Raw genomic sequence first — 15313 nt, 5'->3', positions numbered from 1 at the left:
GACAAACTCTTGCACAAACCTGGCCACGTGGCAGCCGTTTGGTTTCAAACACTTTTGAACAAGGACCAGGGTCGGCCGTGAAAACTGTGAGTTACGTTGCGTCAGGCTTTTCTGCTGGTCATCAATATCCCGGTATTTCCGAGCCAGTCTCATCTCTCAAGTGACACGTATTGTGCGCGTGGAAGGGCTTTTGATATTCTCTGGACGTCACAAATCATCTTTATTTGTATAGCGCTTTCAAAAGAAAACTGTCACAAACAAAAGCTTTACTGAATGGCAAAGAAGAGCAAAAACGGTGCGAGACTTGAGCAAATACCGGGCCTGAGCCCCAAAATAGAAAGCAAATGAGGTAAAAAATTAAATAAAAAAAACTCCCACTGGGGAGAAGAGCGGCTCTGATCTGTGGAACTTCTGTCTTTTTCGATTTTTTTTAGACGCCGCAGAGGGGAGCTCCGGGGGAAGGGGGCGTGGTCCCGTGAGCCCGCAGGGGGTCCAGGGAGGGGCGTCCCCCCTGCCCGCCAACCGGATCATCGACGTGGACGGGGTGCGGCTGGAGGACGCCCCGCGGGGGGACCCGGACCTGAGCCTCAGCTTCGAGGGGTACGCCTCCGAGCTGCGGGAGTGCCAGGGGAGGATGAGGCGAGGGGTGTACAACACCTCCGAACTGCCGTCCCTCCTCAACGCCCCCCGGCCCGACAGCGGCCAGGCCAGGGAGGGCGCCTGCAAGGCCACCTTCGTCTGACAGGGGGCGCCATGGAGCTGCACTTTGGAAGCGCTGGCGAACCGGCTCCAGCCGGTCACCTGCACACCCCGGGACCACCGCTGTACATAGGGCCTGATCTGAATATAGTGTAAATACACCGGCTCATTATCAAGTCTGGAGCGGCTAAAGGACGCTAGGCTCCTTTTTTTCTCTCTCAAATTCAGTGTTGTTTTCAAGTTTAATGGTACACTGTGTTGCATAGCCCATTGCTTTTATTAACACAAAAAGCAAGCTGTGGTGTCCGCAAAAAAAGAAAAGAAAAAGGGAAATGGTCGATTCTGTTCTACGAGCAGAGCGGCTTTTCATGAGTTGCAGGTGTTTTCTTACCATTCTAGTGCTACGTTTTTTTTTCAGTCCGGTTTACCTAGTGACATTAAGCACATCTTTACATTTTAAGGCTGTTTTTTTTTGCAATGTCAAGCATAAATCTCAAGCACCTTCCCCAGGCACACCATAAAAGCACTGGAAGACTTGATGTGCTTCCGGTAAGTTCCCGGGAGTGTACAGGCAGTGGGAGGACGACTCGGTGTGCCTATCTCCATTCCTTAGCGGGTCCTCATTGTGCCCAGATGTGTATTTGACGTTACGCAGTTCAGTGGTTTTGCAGCTGTTGCCGGTAGTGAACTCACGCTCAACTCTCAGCTTTTTGTTCCGTTTAACATCAGCGACATTTAACTGCCTCAGAACCACAGGCCAGGTCCCCTGCCCAAGTCTCCTAGAACAACTGACCACGAGGACATCAAAGGCTGAATCAGTTGGCCGTCTGCCTGGGATGCTTCTGTGCTCTTAGATTAAAAAAAAATTTTTTTTTGTAAACATTGCAGTATTCTTGCCTTTGACATGTTGGCTACCCTAGCAGTAATCATTTATCTCCTTACCTGGTTGAAGCAAATTGTACAGTACTTATAAACAATCACACTGTATAGTCTCTGTACAGTAAATACCCTTTATCAGAAACATGACTGTAAACGTTTCTATGCATCCATTGTGTGCTACAGACGGTAGGCCATTTGAACCGTTTGATTCAGTTTGTATTATAGCTGCACTAAAGTAAGTAGCCTCCAACAGGTGAAAATGATGTTTAAGTTCCACTGACGTGAGCACAAATGGACTGCGTTTCATGAGAGTGAGTACATGCTCTTGCTGACATCGGAATTTCAGAATCTGTGAAACAGCAAAGATAATGTACTGTTCTTAAAGACAGTCAAATCGCGACTACAACTGATTTCTTACCGTAAATGTTCAACCCTTCGGAGCGCATGTTTAAAAGAAGAGGTGAACCGACGTCGTCACTTTTGTTGTACAGCACGTGCGCTTGCTAAAGAGATGTATAAAGAATGCACTACATTTGCGGATATTTGCAGTCGCACACAGTTGTTTACAGATACATTCCAAGCTTCAGTATTGTAAAATATATCTGTACTAGAAATAATTCGCATTTGGATCATCCTTGACTTGGTTTAATTGTATTGATAGATGCCATTAATGTTTCATGACTGAATAAAATTAATAGAGCCCTGTTGTTTTTCCTGTGTTGTTTCTGAACTGTAGCAAATACAAACTTACATTTCCTTTGAAAATCTTAATATCTGATTTAAATTGGGGCAAATGAAAATTGCTCACAAATTACAAACATTCTTAATTACAAACTCTCTTAAGGCAACAATTTGATGAAAAAAGTGTTTTATCATGGCCCATGGTCTTGGAATGAGCTGCAGACTAAACTCAAAGTTCATTCATTAACAGATTTTAAACAGAAGGTAGTGGATATTCTTTCTGCCAACTACAATTGATGTTTTAATTCTATTTACAGAAGCTATAATGCTGGGCGCTATGTTTTGTATTGTTAATTTTTAATATTTGTCATATACATGTTTTTATTGATTGTGCTATGTCTTGGCCAAATAAAAAAGCTTGAATAAAAAAGTCAGTTCATTGGCCTGAATAGACAGTGGAGGAGTGAGACTTATGGATGCTTGACCAATTTAAACTGTACCAGCACAACTTTGCAGTTGTTTCCAGTTAAAACCCAATCCAGTTCATGAAATTGCAATATCCTGTTGTTTGTTTCAGACGTACTTGCAACCTGGCAACAAACCTGCGTGTGTGTGAGACATCCAACCAATTCTGCTGTGAAGCAACGCGTAATTTTTTTTTTTTTTTTTTTTTACACTGTGCTGAAATTAAAACGTCATCCCATAGTCACTCATGTTGATGTGTTTACAAGTTCTCTCCCAACCACATGTTGGTTCACTCCAGTTTTATTAAGTCTGTAAACTGTTAGTTGAAACATTTTAATAATGATTAATAGCATTATTTGTCATCCAATTTGTTTACAAATTACTGAATTACATGTCACGCTCGACTTCGCCCCCCGAATCTTCCGGGCCATCATGCATTTTAGCGACGTGCTCATTTTTGTCTTTCTTACTTATTAACCATTAATTTACCACCTGAGTTTGGGCTCGTTACCAGACGCCGCTGAGCCCTTTCATCTGGAGCGTTCGATCGCGTCTGGTGTGGGTGATTTTTATGGCAACGCGAAAGGCCAGCTTCTTGTCGCAGCACGTGCGTGGAATGTTGGTGGCGTGACCTGAAAAAGGGGACCGTTGTCATCTCTAACATTTCACCAGATACATTTCTGTAACATCTGTAATGAAACGCGTTAGGAATGACTTCACGCCTTTGAGTACGTGGTGTCTGTTGACCTCTCAAGGTGTAACATTAATGACATGAAAATGTATTTCTAATATTAAACACAAAATGCTTGTCCTCACACTCAGTGGAAATTTGTGAACAAAAGTAGTAACAATGGGAATTTTACTAGCTCTTAGCTGGCAGCAGAATGCAGAGCCTATTATTAACTAACCTTTACAAAGACTTTCCCCAAATGACGCAACTGTGACCCAATGTAATCCGGAATTGCTGGATAGTGTGACTTCGGGATTGTTTGCAGTCTTTTCTCGCTAAAACTTTCTTTTGGCTTCAGCGAAGAATCACCTTGTGCGCTGTGTTGAAACAGCAGAACTTTATTTACAGAACTGAAACTTGGCGGTTGGGCACACTTGTATATAAACTGTACAGAAGCAATGCAGATGAGGATGTCACTTGTAATATTGTTTCTCCTTCCTAGCGTAGTCAGTGCGAGGACGGTAAGTTACCATTTGCGAATACTATTAACATTTGATTTTTTTGGGGGGGGGGGGGGGTTCGTGTATCTTGGGAAAACATATACCGTGTGCGTATACGATTTCGGGTTTACAACGCGACAAGCACGTTTAAAATGTTTGGGGTGGGGATATACGAAAAAGAAAAACCGCGTTGTGTTATAAATCAGTTTGTAAGAAAACAAAACCGGTGGAATATCTTTCCATGATCATGTAATAAACCTGTAATTGGTTTTGGAAAGCTTATTTGCGTGATCGAACGATGGCAGCAGTGAAAAGTAATTGTCCTTTTCAGTATAAGGGAATATCTTTGTGAATTGGGGGATCAGTCAAGAAAAGGAATTGATATAGCAATGCTGCAAGGTTAATTGATTTACATGAGTTGCAGATAAGACTCCGTAATAGGTTTTGGGAATAGTTTGCTGCGCAATTGCGCAAATGTATTGAGAGGGAAATGCAATTCTATCTATTGCAGTTTGCTTTCGCAGCCAGTTCATTAATTTCAGTGAAGTTTTTTTTTTTTGTCTTTCTAGCGAATGTTACCACCTGGCCATGAAGTTGTGAATTCCAGGAACGTGGGGGCACAGGAGAGCCAAACGTATAGTAAAGGTAAGGTAATTGCCCCCATATAATGAACACTCTGAAAATCAAAATCAAAATATCCTTTCTGTAGTCTATGTAGTTTTTTAGAAGGTTCGTAGAAGAGGTGTTGAGAGTACGTATTTTCTAATGCATTGAATATTGCGCCTGAATTAAAATTTTCACACATGGATGTACTTTAAAAAACTGTGTTTATGTTGGCTTTCGGCCATCATAATTCCCTTGCCAAGAGAGATAATTTCGTCGGGGAAAGATGACGCTGTGAAATTGGCATGCTGGAAGAACTGCGTATACTTGATTAAGGTCGGAAGAGAGCTATACAGAGCATAATATACAGTACATATCCGGTGGATTGTGAAATTCTAGGAAATTACTTATTTCCCAACAGTATCAGATGAACACTACTGTAGGCTGCTTCCGGAGACCATAGCACTACATTACATGTTTTTTTTTTTTTTTTTTACCATATGATAAATGAAATTTATTTTTTTAAAAAGTTTTTATGCACTTGTCTGTTGAATGTGTTCTATATGTTTTACATTTACATGCAGGTCTCTCTTGAAAAAGAGATCTCGATCTCAATGAGACTACCTGTTTAAATAAAGGAAAATAAATAATAAAAGTATATAAATCTGCTTGAGGATATATTTGCAATGATATAGGCCTGTTTCTACACATTAAAATTTCCAGCGTTAATTCAACTATAACAGTGTACAGAGAATGTGTCTTTTTGAGAAACCGGTGATTTGCCGTGCGCGTGCCCTTGTATGAAAACCGCTCTGGTGTTGCATAAATAACTCACACAGACCCATTTTTCCTGCAGTGCTCACCGTGGACGGAAAGGAATGCAAATTCCCGTTCCGTTATGGCGGGACTGTTTACCATAGATGCATTCAGAAGCATTCTTCAAAGCCTTGGTGAGTCGTGTTCATTGCCCGCGTGGTTTATTATCTTATTACCTTGGCTTCTGTGCAGGAAGAAACAGACAAGAATTCCTCCCCCACACGCACACAACGCTATCCGCACAGCACGATCGGTGTGCAAAGGGCAGAAGCCAGCCAATTAGCCATGGAACTTACCAAATGTTATTTTCTTTGATTTGCCCACCCTCAGAAGCGATATATTTATTTCCTTTAAGCCCGTTGGCTGTACAGATACAATGGCAAAACATCAGAGCTTTAGGCGGGGGCATTTTGTAGCTCTGATAAGGTTTTTTTTTGTTTTTTTTTTGGTTCGATGTGATGAAGTAGCTGTCTTTCGCGCTGTTATCAGTTACAAAGGGTCTGCATCTCTTCTCTTTCAATGCCAAATGTCACAGAAGTGTTGGGCAACAGATGCAATTAACATTAACAATCAGCCTGTTAATACTTCAGTTGGTCCTTTATCAACAATGGTCACGTAGCGTCAAATATGGAAATATTCTTATGTGTAAATATATTCCAAATCACCCACCAGTGTAACAGAGGCCTGCGAGATATCTGACTAATCAGAGCATTTATTATTATTTTAATTCTACAGTACATTTTTTGTGATTCATTTATTTTTACTTGAAAGGGGTTTGAGATAATGTCATTCAACCTAAACCTTTTCCAACTTAGACCACTGAGTGGGAAAAAAATCTGGTTTAGTTGGAGGTTTTAAAGGCATTTCCTAAAAAGCTTCTGATACTGGACAGAAGTTGAGCCACTCTAGCTGTTCCATCTCTCAGTCAGCATAGTTTCACAGGAATTTAAGAACTTGCATTTGGGTCAATTTGGTATTTTGATTTTCTGTGGGATTCTTAGTGCATGGCTGTGATATTATCTCACTTAGTGATACACATGTGTAACCACAGGAAGAAGAAGATTAAAAAACTAGTTGATCTCCAGACTGTGTTTCTCACTTTTGGTTTTTTTTTGTGTGTTTTTTTTTGTGTTTTAGGTGTTCCACTACACATAACTTTGATCGAGATTACCGCTGGGGCTATTGCGTGCCTGAGACCAACAGAACGAGCAGTAAGAATCGTGTACAAATACATAAACATAAACATGGGGCTTCCAGGATGTAGTGTACAGCTGCCGCACTAATATATGATGCACTGCCATACCTGTATATGCTTTAGAGGGTGTGCAAACAATTCTTCTTCTTCTTCTTCTTCTTCTTCTTCTTCTTCTTCTTCTTCTTCTTCTTCTTCTTCTTCTTCTTCTTCTTCTTCTTCTTCTTCTTCTTCTCTTCTTCTTCTCTTCTTCCTCTTCTTCTTCTTCTTCTTCTTCTTCTTCTTCTTCTTCTTCTTCTTCTTCTTCTTCTTCTTCTTCTTCTTCTTCTTCTTCTTCTTCTTCTTCTTCTTCTTCTTCTTCTTCTTCTTCTTCTTCTTCTTCTTCTTCTTCTTCTTCTTCTTCTTCTTCTTCTTCTTCTTCTTCTTCTTCTTCTTCTTCTTCTTCTTTTATTATTATTAACATTATATTATTATTATTAACAGGAGATAGTTAGTAATAAATACATGTAGACATTTAGTTACTGTGTTGGTATTCATATTCATATATTCATCATAGCCCCTGTTTCTTCTGTTATTGCATTTCAGGATTGTTCCTGTTGCCGGGTAGCGGTGTGACAGACTCCTGTGCAGAGTCCCCCTGTCAAAATGGCGGCCTGTGTTCCAATGTTCCCCACTCGCGCTCCTTTGAGTGTGCCTGTCCCGAAGGCTACACCGGGACGCTGTGTACAGAGTGTGAGATATTACTGTATTGACCCCTATCACCCGCCCTAATACGTACAGCCCAGGCCAGGTCACCTGATTCTACTCATAAAGGTCTTGATTGAAGAACATGATTAGTTACTTAGTAGAATCAGGTGCCTTAGTGCTGGGGTAAAACAAAAAACCCTTGCTCTAAAATTTTCTCCTAGAGTGTGTGGTAAAACCATCTTGTCGATTGATGACTTTTTGATTTGAGAAATCCATTAAAGCCTAGTTGTACATTTTTAGTTCTCCATTAGAGCTTATAGCCTCTTGAGTTTTTTTAAGATGCCATTTTGAAGATGCCCTGTGGTCTGTTTCAGCAAAGTGCTATGAAGAAGTGCACCACAGGTACTATGACGTGGGGGAATCCTGGGGCAGAATACACAATCGGAATGTGGAACAGTGTACCTGTGCCAGCGGAGTCATCGACTGCGAGCGTGTCCGATACACAGGTATGTGATGTCATCTGAGGAGCGCGTGGCCTGGAGGTTACTTGCATCACCTGTGATGTTTATCTTATCAGCAATGAGGAAATGATGAATCAATTCGTTGGCGGCTTTTCCACTGTTGGAAGTGTCACTGAAGATCTGTGAAGACTCAGTGTTTTCAGCTAAGATTTTCAAAAATATATCAAAATTGCACACATTCTCATACCTCACCCAGTCCCAAGTTATCCAGCCCACACAAATTCCATCCTCCCCAAACATGTCGAAATTAGGTCCCGGCTGTTAGTCTCTTGCTGTGAAGAAATTGTATTTGATTGTCTGATGCCAAGCACCTTTGAGTTTGTGGTTAGGATTGAAAGGGTAATATAGCCTCAGTTTATTATTCAGAAAATACTGCTTTTTTTTACGACTCAGTTCTGGGCAGCATGTTTGAACAGGAACTCCACCAGGAGCTGTTTGTTGCATCTGAAACAGGAAACGGGGCAGCAGAGGACTTATTTACCGAAAAATGAAACCTGCAGTGCGGCGTGCGATCTGCACTCTTCACTCTGTTGTCAAAGAGAATGCCACTTCCTGTGTAACTCGGCGTGTCTCTGAACGTGCAGTCTGCATCTCGAACCCGTGCCAGAACGAGGGAGCCTGCCGTCTGATCGTGTCCACTGGGGAGGCCGTGTGCGGCTGCAGGCCCGGGTTCTCTGGCCGGCACTGCAGTTTAAGTGAGTACCGGACCCCCCCCCCGCCCCGCCCCCCTTTGTGATCCCCCTGCTCATATACAGGACTATTCCAGGGGCGCCCAAAGACCTTTAAAATCCTTGTTCTTGGAAATATTTGCACCATGGAAACCCCTCCCTTCCCTGCCAAAGAAAAAACTTTTTTTTTTTTGCACCAGTTAGCTCTGTTGCTGTCAGTTCTTCCAATGTCAGTGTGCTGATAATGCCTTCAAATGGGCAAGCTCCCTGTTGTGTACGTTAATTCCATGGCCCAAAGTCACTGTGGAAACATATTTTTTAAGTAATGAGGTAATAAATCTGTCAACAGAAGTAGCACTATGGCTCATGGTAGCTTTTTTTAATATGCAAATAAATCTTTGAAAATAGTGCATTTAATCTTAATATGTCATAGAAAAATCTTTGAAAATGTAAATATGTTTTGTGACAACATAGGGAAAGTATAGGGAAAATAACATATTGCATGTGTGCATAATTGCTCATCAGCCATAAATTGTCACTAATGTGACTCAACTGTATGCATGTACTCACGTAAGCCCCTCTGGATAAGAAGCAAGCGTGTGATAACTGCCTAAATGTAATTGTGAGATTTTAAAACATCACACTTTTTTTTGATGCAAATTGCTTAAGATAAACCCTCCTACAGGCTTAACCACATTAACAGAATTATATTTAACCGGAATTATTTGTAGCACAATTAGGCATCTACAGTACTGTGTGTGTGTGTGTGTGCGTGTGTGTGTGTGTGCAAAATGAGCAATGATTAATCGATAGATTTTAAATGACTAACTGAGTGAGATTAGACATACAGTACAGCACAGGCTCGTCTGCAGTTTTAACAGGTGTAGATCTCATGGCAGCGTGAGTCTCTGTCAGTCCCTGTCAGTCCCTGTCAGTCTCTGCGCGCTCTTATTTTGACTCCAAACTTCCTGCTGCGCTCTTATTTTGATTTCCTGTGCCCGCGCTCAGCCCCCGACGTGGAGTGCTACGAAAACGACGGCACGGGCTACCGCGGCACCGCTGGCGTCGCCAGGTCCGGCGCCCGCTGCCTGCCCTGGAACTCGGACCTGCTGACCGACGAGCTGCACGTGGACAACGTGGAGGGCGCCGCCCTGCTGGGCCTCGGGGAGCACGCGTTCTGCAGGCGAGTGCCGCCGACACTGAGCCCCGATGCTGACTGACTCATCTTTCACCGGAGAACGTGGATAGACAGATAAGCTTTATTTACACGGGGAAATCCCATTGAGATATGGGTCTGTTTCACAAGGGAGCCCTGATTACAGCAGTAATAAATGCTTTTCTTCCTCATTGTGTGTAGAGCTAATGTAACAGAACTACTAAATGCCTTCAAATTGTGTTAAAATGAATTGAATGGGTGGCATGGTGGCACAGTGGTTAGCGCTGTTGCCTGCCAAGAATGAGGTTCACGTTCTCGTATTCGCGTGGATAGGCTGTAGGGGTTCACTTGCAAAAGAGGTGTCAATCTCAATCTGACTACCCTGGTTAGAGAAAGATTAGATTAATAAAATAAATAAATAAATAAAAATGAGGGTTTAGATGGAGAAAAACGGATCACAGAACCCTGACGTTCCACACGTATGTTTGCATTGCGCAGGAACCCTGATCAGGACGCGATGCCGTGGTGCTACACACTGAGGGACACTGAAATCTCCTGGGAGTACTGCCACATTCCGAAATGCAGGGCATCTCTTAGTAAGTACTGAGCACTGGGGCTACACCACTGAATATTCACTCTTAAATCGACTGGTAGGATACTTCTAATGTCCAAAATGGACAGCAAGTCTTAAATGTACTCTGTCAGAGTTTATTTTACTCTGAAATGGGAGTGCTGTGACGTTTCCCTGTGCAGGACATATCCCTATGGGAGTACTGAGGCTCTGGGAATACAGTACTATGCGGCAAGAAATATCCACCAATCACCATCAGCGTTGTTGCATTAACGTTGCGCTCCTTGATTGGTGGTTCGTACTGTATGTGGAAAGGTGTCAACAACAATTTGAACAATTTGTCCTTTCCGTGTTTTATTGTTCCTGGTTCTCATACATAGTAACGTATCTCTCCCGCCCCCCCCTCAGCGATGTCCCGTCGGGTCGAGGTCATGGCCGAACCCCCCCTCTCTCCTGCCCCCACCCCCGCCCAGCGGCCCAAGCCCAGACGGACCCCCGTCTGCGGGAAGAGGCACAAGAAGAGGATGCCGAGGGGGCGGATCCTGGGCGGGCACTCTTCCCTCCCCGGTGCCCACCCGTGGGTGGCAGCGGTCTACATCGGCAGCTCCTTCTGCGCCGGGACGCTTATCGCCTCCTGCTGGCTGGTGTCTGCCGCGCACTGCTTCCTCGGCAGGTGGGGACTCGTCGCGCCAAGATCCACTTACTTTTTTATGACTTGCTTTTTACCTGACTTTTCTCTCGTCCAACTCACAGTAATGCATTCACATATAGTACATGCACAGAAAAAGGCACGCGTACCACTTTTAAAAAAAATGCTAGTTTCTTCTGATGCCTCTTTATGCTCTTGAGACCATCAATTCATTTTTTGTCCCCTACAGGGGACATGAGTCTCTTGTCTTAATCTCAAGAACCATAAATTCTAATACGAAATTTTCATGTTTTTGTCACCCGTGACACTTGTATTAACTTGTAAAAAAAAATACTTAAACCTTTATTTTGCCAGGTCTCAGGAGGTTAACCGTTCCTGGAATTGAAGAATTTTTTAAAAATTTATTTTTTCTTTCTTTTTTCCCTCCTCTCAGTCCCCACGTTTCCAGCGTGCGCGTGGTGCTGGGGGCGCATTTGTACAACGACACGGGGCCCAATGCCAAATCCTACGGTATCGAGAAGTACGTCTTTCCAGATCACTTTTCAGTGTTCAATCCCACTCTCCACGACATTGGTAAGCAGAACTTCGTTCGTAAATTGAAGTTACGGCTAACGTCATCGCGAGGCCTTAACTAAACCCGGGGTATCCAATCACACGGCCACGGCTTAGCTCAGCTTGCCTAATCACACGGCCGCAGCCTAGCGCGCTTCTTCCCCCCAGAAAACCGATCGAACACTTGATTGCATTACTTAGTACTTTAATTGAAACACTTTAAGCGCTCTCCGAGCTGCGCAGTTATTATTTGGCTGAGATAGAAACCTGTTTTGGCCGCAGCCTTCCTGGGCCAGAATTAGGTGCCTCAAGTCTGAACCGCTGCTCGTTCTCATTCGGTTCAGGTTGCCATGGTTTTCTCGCAGTTTTACGACTCAACACGATCCCAGTCAAAGAGTGGCATTTTCTACAGAAATACATACGTACGGGAGATTGGAAGCCTTTTTACAGATTAATCCTGCCCGTTCTGCACTGCGAATATTAGTACCTGTATATTAATATCACAGGCAAGCATCAAAATGATCATTATTGTACTCATCATTATTCTCATAATCTCTCATAATCATTATAATCAGATTGTAGGATTTCCTCCGAGGGAGATAATATTCAATTTGACATAATATTTTAGGTCGTTTGGGGATATGTCAGAAAGCTATGAAGAATTCCCTATTGAGGAACACATTTAGCCGGAAACTAAGCCAGGAACATTAAGGTGCCATTTTAAAACATTACGTAATTACCATTTTGTGGGGTGATATGGTGAATGCACATTTAATGGTAAATGTACTGTCCAGCTGTGCAGCTCTGTGACAGTTGCCATTACTGTGGTATTTTAGGGGAAATTATGCAACCGATTTTTTTTTTCCCTCCTGGTTTGGTTCCAATATTTCGCACTGCTTACAGACGCCAGCCGTAAACGGCATTCAGTCAGCTTTGCTCCTGCGCGTTTACGCGTCCCCTTCAGCTGAAATAATAAACGAGTTAAATAATAAAAGCGCATCATCTGCTACCCTTTATATCACAGCCGTTTATCTCCTGAAGGGTCAGCGCTGCAGCAGTCCTCAGAGTTTGTCTCCCGTGTGGGAGGTTCACACTTCACTCCCTGTTGGAAACGCAGGCGTCTGAGAGCACTTAGTCTGCACCCGAAATAACTTAACTCTTTTTCTCCGAAGGGATTCGTTTATTTATTTATTTTTTTTTACCACAGAGGTGATTAGCTGGGTGTTTTTAACAGCGGTGTGTGGTGCATGATTAAGAGCGCATCTGTGATGGATGGGCTCGTTTTCTTGTGGGAGGGATTTCATTATGGCTAATTAGTTTTTTTGGAACAGCTCTCCCCTATTTTCTGTTTCGCTCCCAGATTCGGAATTGCAAATTGCAACCCCCCTCCCGAGTCAAATGCTGTGCCACACGCCCGTGCAAGGCACCCTGCTGCTAAAGCATGCACACTCCTCTGCTTCCCCCAGCTACAGGCCACAGCGTACTGCAGGAGAGCTAGCACCAATCACAGGAAGAGATGTTTTTCACAGACTCTCTCACGACTGCTAGCCTGTTAGCGACTGATGAATCGCCGGGTTGGAACTAATGTCATGGCAACCCAGAGAGCCCATTCTGGCTTAAACCGTCTCTCCCAGTGCGTTTAACAGCTGTGAACTCCCAAGTCGTAGTCAGCTAGTGACACACTCGAGGCTCAAACCCGTGAATACTGACCTAGCCCTGCACTTGTGGCGAGTGTATTTTAAACTTCTTCTTATCAGACGCTGCTCCTGTTAATGAGTGAGCTGATGGCCGCGTCGCGTTCGGCGTGCGATTAAAACACTCCACCCCGGGGGGGGCGCTCTTCCTCCCTCTTCCTCCCGCAGTCCTGGTGAAGCTGAAGAAGCAGAACGGCGGACGGTGCGCCAGGAGGAGCCAGTTTGTGCAGCCCATCTGCCTGCCAGCAGGGGGCGTGACCTTTCCCGACTACCACTGCTGCCAGATCATGGGCTGGGGTTACATGTATGAGAGTGAGTCCTGTTCCCGACAGCCTCTTCTTTCGCTCACCTCACCTGCTCTGCGCCTAAGGGCAAGCGCCAACCCAACGCTATGTTCAGCGTACAAATATCAGTCGACAGAATATTAGTAATATCCCTATTATCATTTAGCCTAAGCAGCTGTTGACGATGGGCCAGTTTCCCCTCTAAGCCGACTTCCTTCTGTGATTTCTTTCCACCCACCCAGGTGTTCTCCTCACTTCTGTCTGAGTGTTTTTCCTCCCCGTGGGGTGGGTTTTTCACCCTTACCTCCTCAATTATGATTTTATTTGGGTTTCACTCCTGGTCTTTTATATTTTTTTCCTTTTTCCATATTTGCCTGCGAAGCGTCTCTGACAGCGTCTCTATAGCACCGTGCTGTAAAAAATAAAATAAAAATTGAATTGATGGTGAATACATTTTACTCAGGTGATTAACTTTACTCAACCGCAGCGTGTGTGTTCTTAGGGGCACCTGGTAAGAGTCATCGTCTTACCATCATGAGAGATGACTGGATGTGATGAGATTGGTGTTTGTCTTTCTGATGTTGGATCCGGTCCCATCTAGAGGATCCGGTCCTGTCTTGAGTTCGCTCCGTGTTTTGCCGTTTGCTCTTCCAGAGGCCAAGGTATACGCACATCACTTAATGGAAGGCACCGTCCACATAGTCCCGTTTGAGCAGTGCTCCCGGCCGGACGTGTACGGCTCAGAGGTCACGACCAACATGCTGTGCGCTGGAAGCCATCGCTGTGTGGACGCCTGTCAGGTACTGTGGGGTCACAAATCAAACGTCGTACTGCAGGGCATCGAACATCAGACACTTCAGAATAAATGGGTAATAATATGGCACTAAGCTGAAGTTGAACCAATTTGTGACTGTAACTCCACGAGGCAATTATAGTCAATTACACAGCAGGTTAATTGGTAATGAGTAGGTAATTAGTTTTAATCACTTTTGCTTCTGAAAGGCAATTTCTCTTAAATGACATGGTAGATTAATAATGATATAATTTAAAGTAACCATGGTTACAACTTATTACGGCTCATTTTGAGATATTTACCAGTGCTGTTGGCTATTCATTCCAAGCTGGGAAGTAAGCTACTGAACTGATTTTGGCTCAGATAGTCAGAATGTACCCTGCAGCGTTCTATGATTTCACACTGTAGTGTTGTACAGTATCTCAGTCTGCTTGTTTGTATGCTCTGCATAATTCCCCACTCTCGGGCAGCATGCACTAACAGGGCTGTGGCCGTGCGTCTGTCTGTCTGTAATCCTCCAGGGTGACTCCGGTGGCCCTCTGGACTGCGTGAAGAACGACATCCACTACCTGTACGGCATCATCAGCTGGGGCGACGGCTGTGGCAGGAACCGGAAGCCGGGAGTCTACACCAAGGTCTCCAACTACGTGGACTGGATCCACCGCGTGATGAAGCGCAAATCCTAACGCCGTCCCCGGCAACGTGAAAACATCGGACTGCGTAACGTGGAGAACAAAGAGCAAATCCTAATGCGATACCAGCGCTGGAAAACAACGGAATATGTAACGCGGAGAACAGGCCGTTAGGTCCGTCGAGGTCTCGTCATTTACCGACAAACTAGAGAGCATCTAGCGCTGAATCCAGTCTGGACTTGAATACCTCTGCTTCTTCGTCCATGCCCTGGAAATTGCAGAAGCAAATTAGCAGCCATTGGACTTGAAGAATGTTCTGGAAATGTGGACAGTACTTTCAAATTTTCCTGGACGTAAAGGTATAGAAGAAGGCTTTCCAGTAGTATTTTTTAAAATTATTTTTTATTATTTTATTTTATAATTATACATATTTTGCAAATGTATAATTGCTCATTGATAAATATTCAATATTCTCCATGAAAAATGTTTCTATTATGTGTTATACACTGTATCTATTTCTGTGTACATGTAAGGGACCAATTCAGCGAAAGAATAGTTTGGCCTTAATTTAAAATAATAAAAGTAAAGACTGAACATTTGA

At 43.7% G+C, this 15313-nt stretch overlaps 2 protein-coding genes across 4 annotated transcripts in view; both read left to right on the top strand.

The window, feature by feature from the left end:
• LOC135259969 (regulator of G-protein signaling 12-like) overlaps window positions 1-2282 on the top strand; it is a 62464-nt gene extending 60182 nt beyond the window's left edge. For 2 of the 3 annotated variants that reach the window (XM_064344967.1, XM_064344966.1), the window contains exon 18: window positions 435-2282. In XM_064344967.1, the coding sequence (XP_064201037.1) occupies window positions 435-742 (308 nt within the window). In that variant the 3' untranslated portion in view covers window positions 743-2282. The remainder of the gene's footprint in view (window positions 1-434) is intronic. The other variant, XM_064344969.1, reaches the window with a different exon arrangement.
• Window positions 2283-2962: 680 nt separating this feature from the next.
• LOC135259971 (hepatocyte growth factor activator) lies at window positions 2963-15306 on the top strand. Its single transcript, XM_064344976.1, has 14 exons — window positions 2963-3915; window positions 4464-4539; window positions 5354-5447; window positions 6451-6524; window positions 7091-7237; window positions 7567-7698; window positions 8298-8408; window positions 9390-9564; window positions 10036-10133; window positions 10517-10781; window positions 11191-11330; window positions 13172-13315; window positions 13942-14087; window positions 14602-15306. Exons 1-14 carry the CDS (start codon window positions 3853-3855, stop codon window positions 14764-14766), a joined length of 1830 nt encoding a protein of 609 aa, XP_064201046.1. The 5' UTR covers window positions 2963-3852; the 3' UTR covers window positions 14767-15306.
• Window positions 15307-15313: the final 7 nt, after the last annotated feature.

The sequence above is a fragment of the Anguilla rostrata genome, chromosome 7, assembly GCF_018555375.3.
Source record: "Anguilla rostrata isolate EN2019 chromosome 7, ASM1855537v3, whole genome shotgun sequence".
NCBI classification, from domain to species: Eukaryota; Metazoa; Chordata; class Actinopteri; order Anguilliformes; family Anguillidae; genus Anguilla; species Anguilla rostrata.
This window is presented reverse-complemented; position numbering and strand designations above follow the sequence as displayed.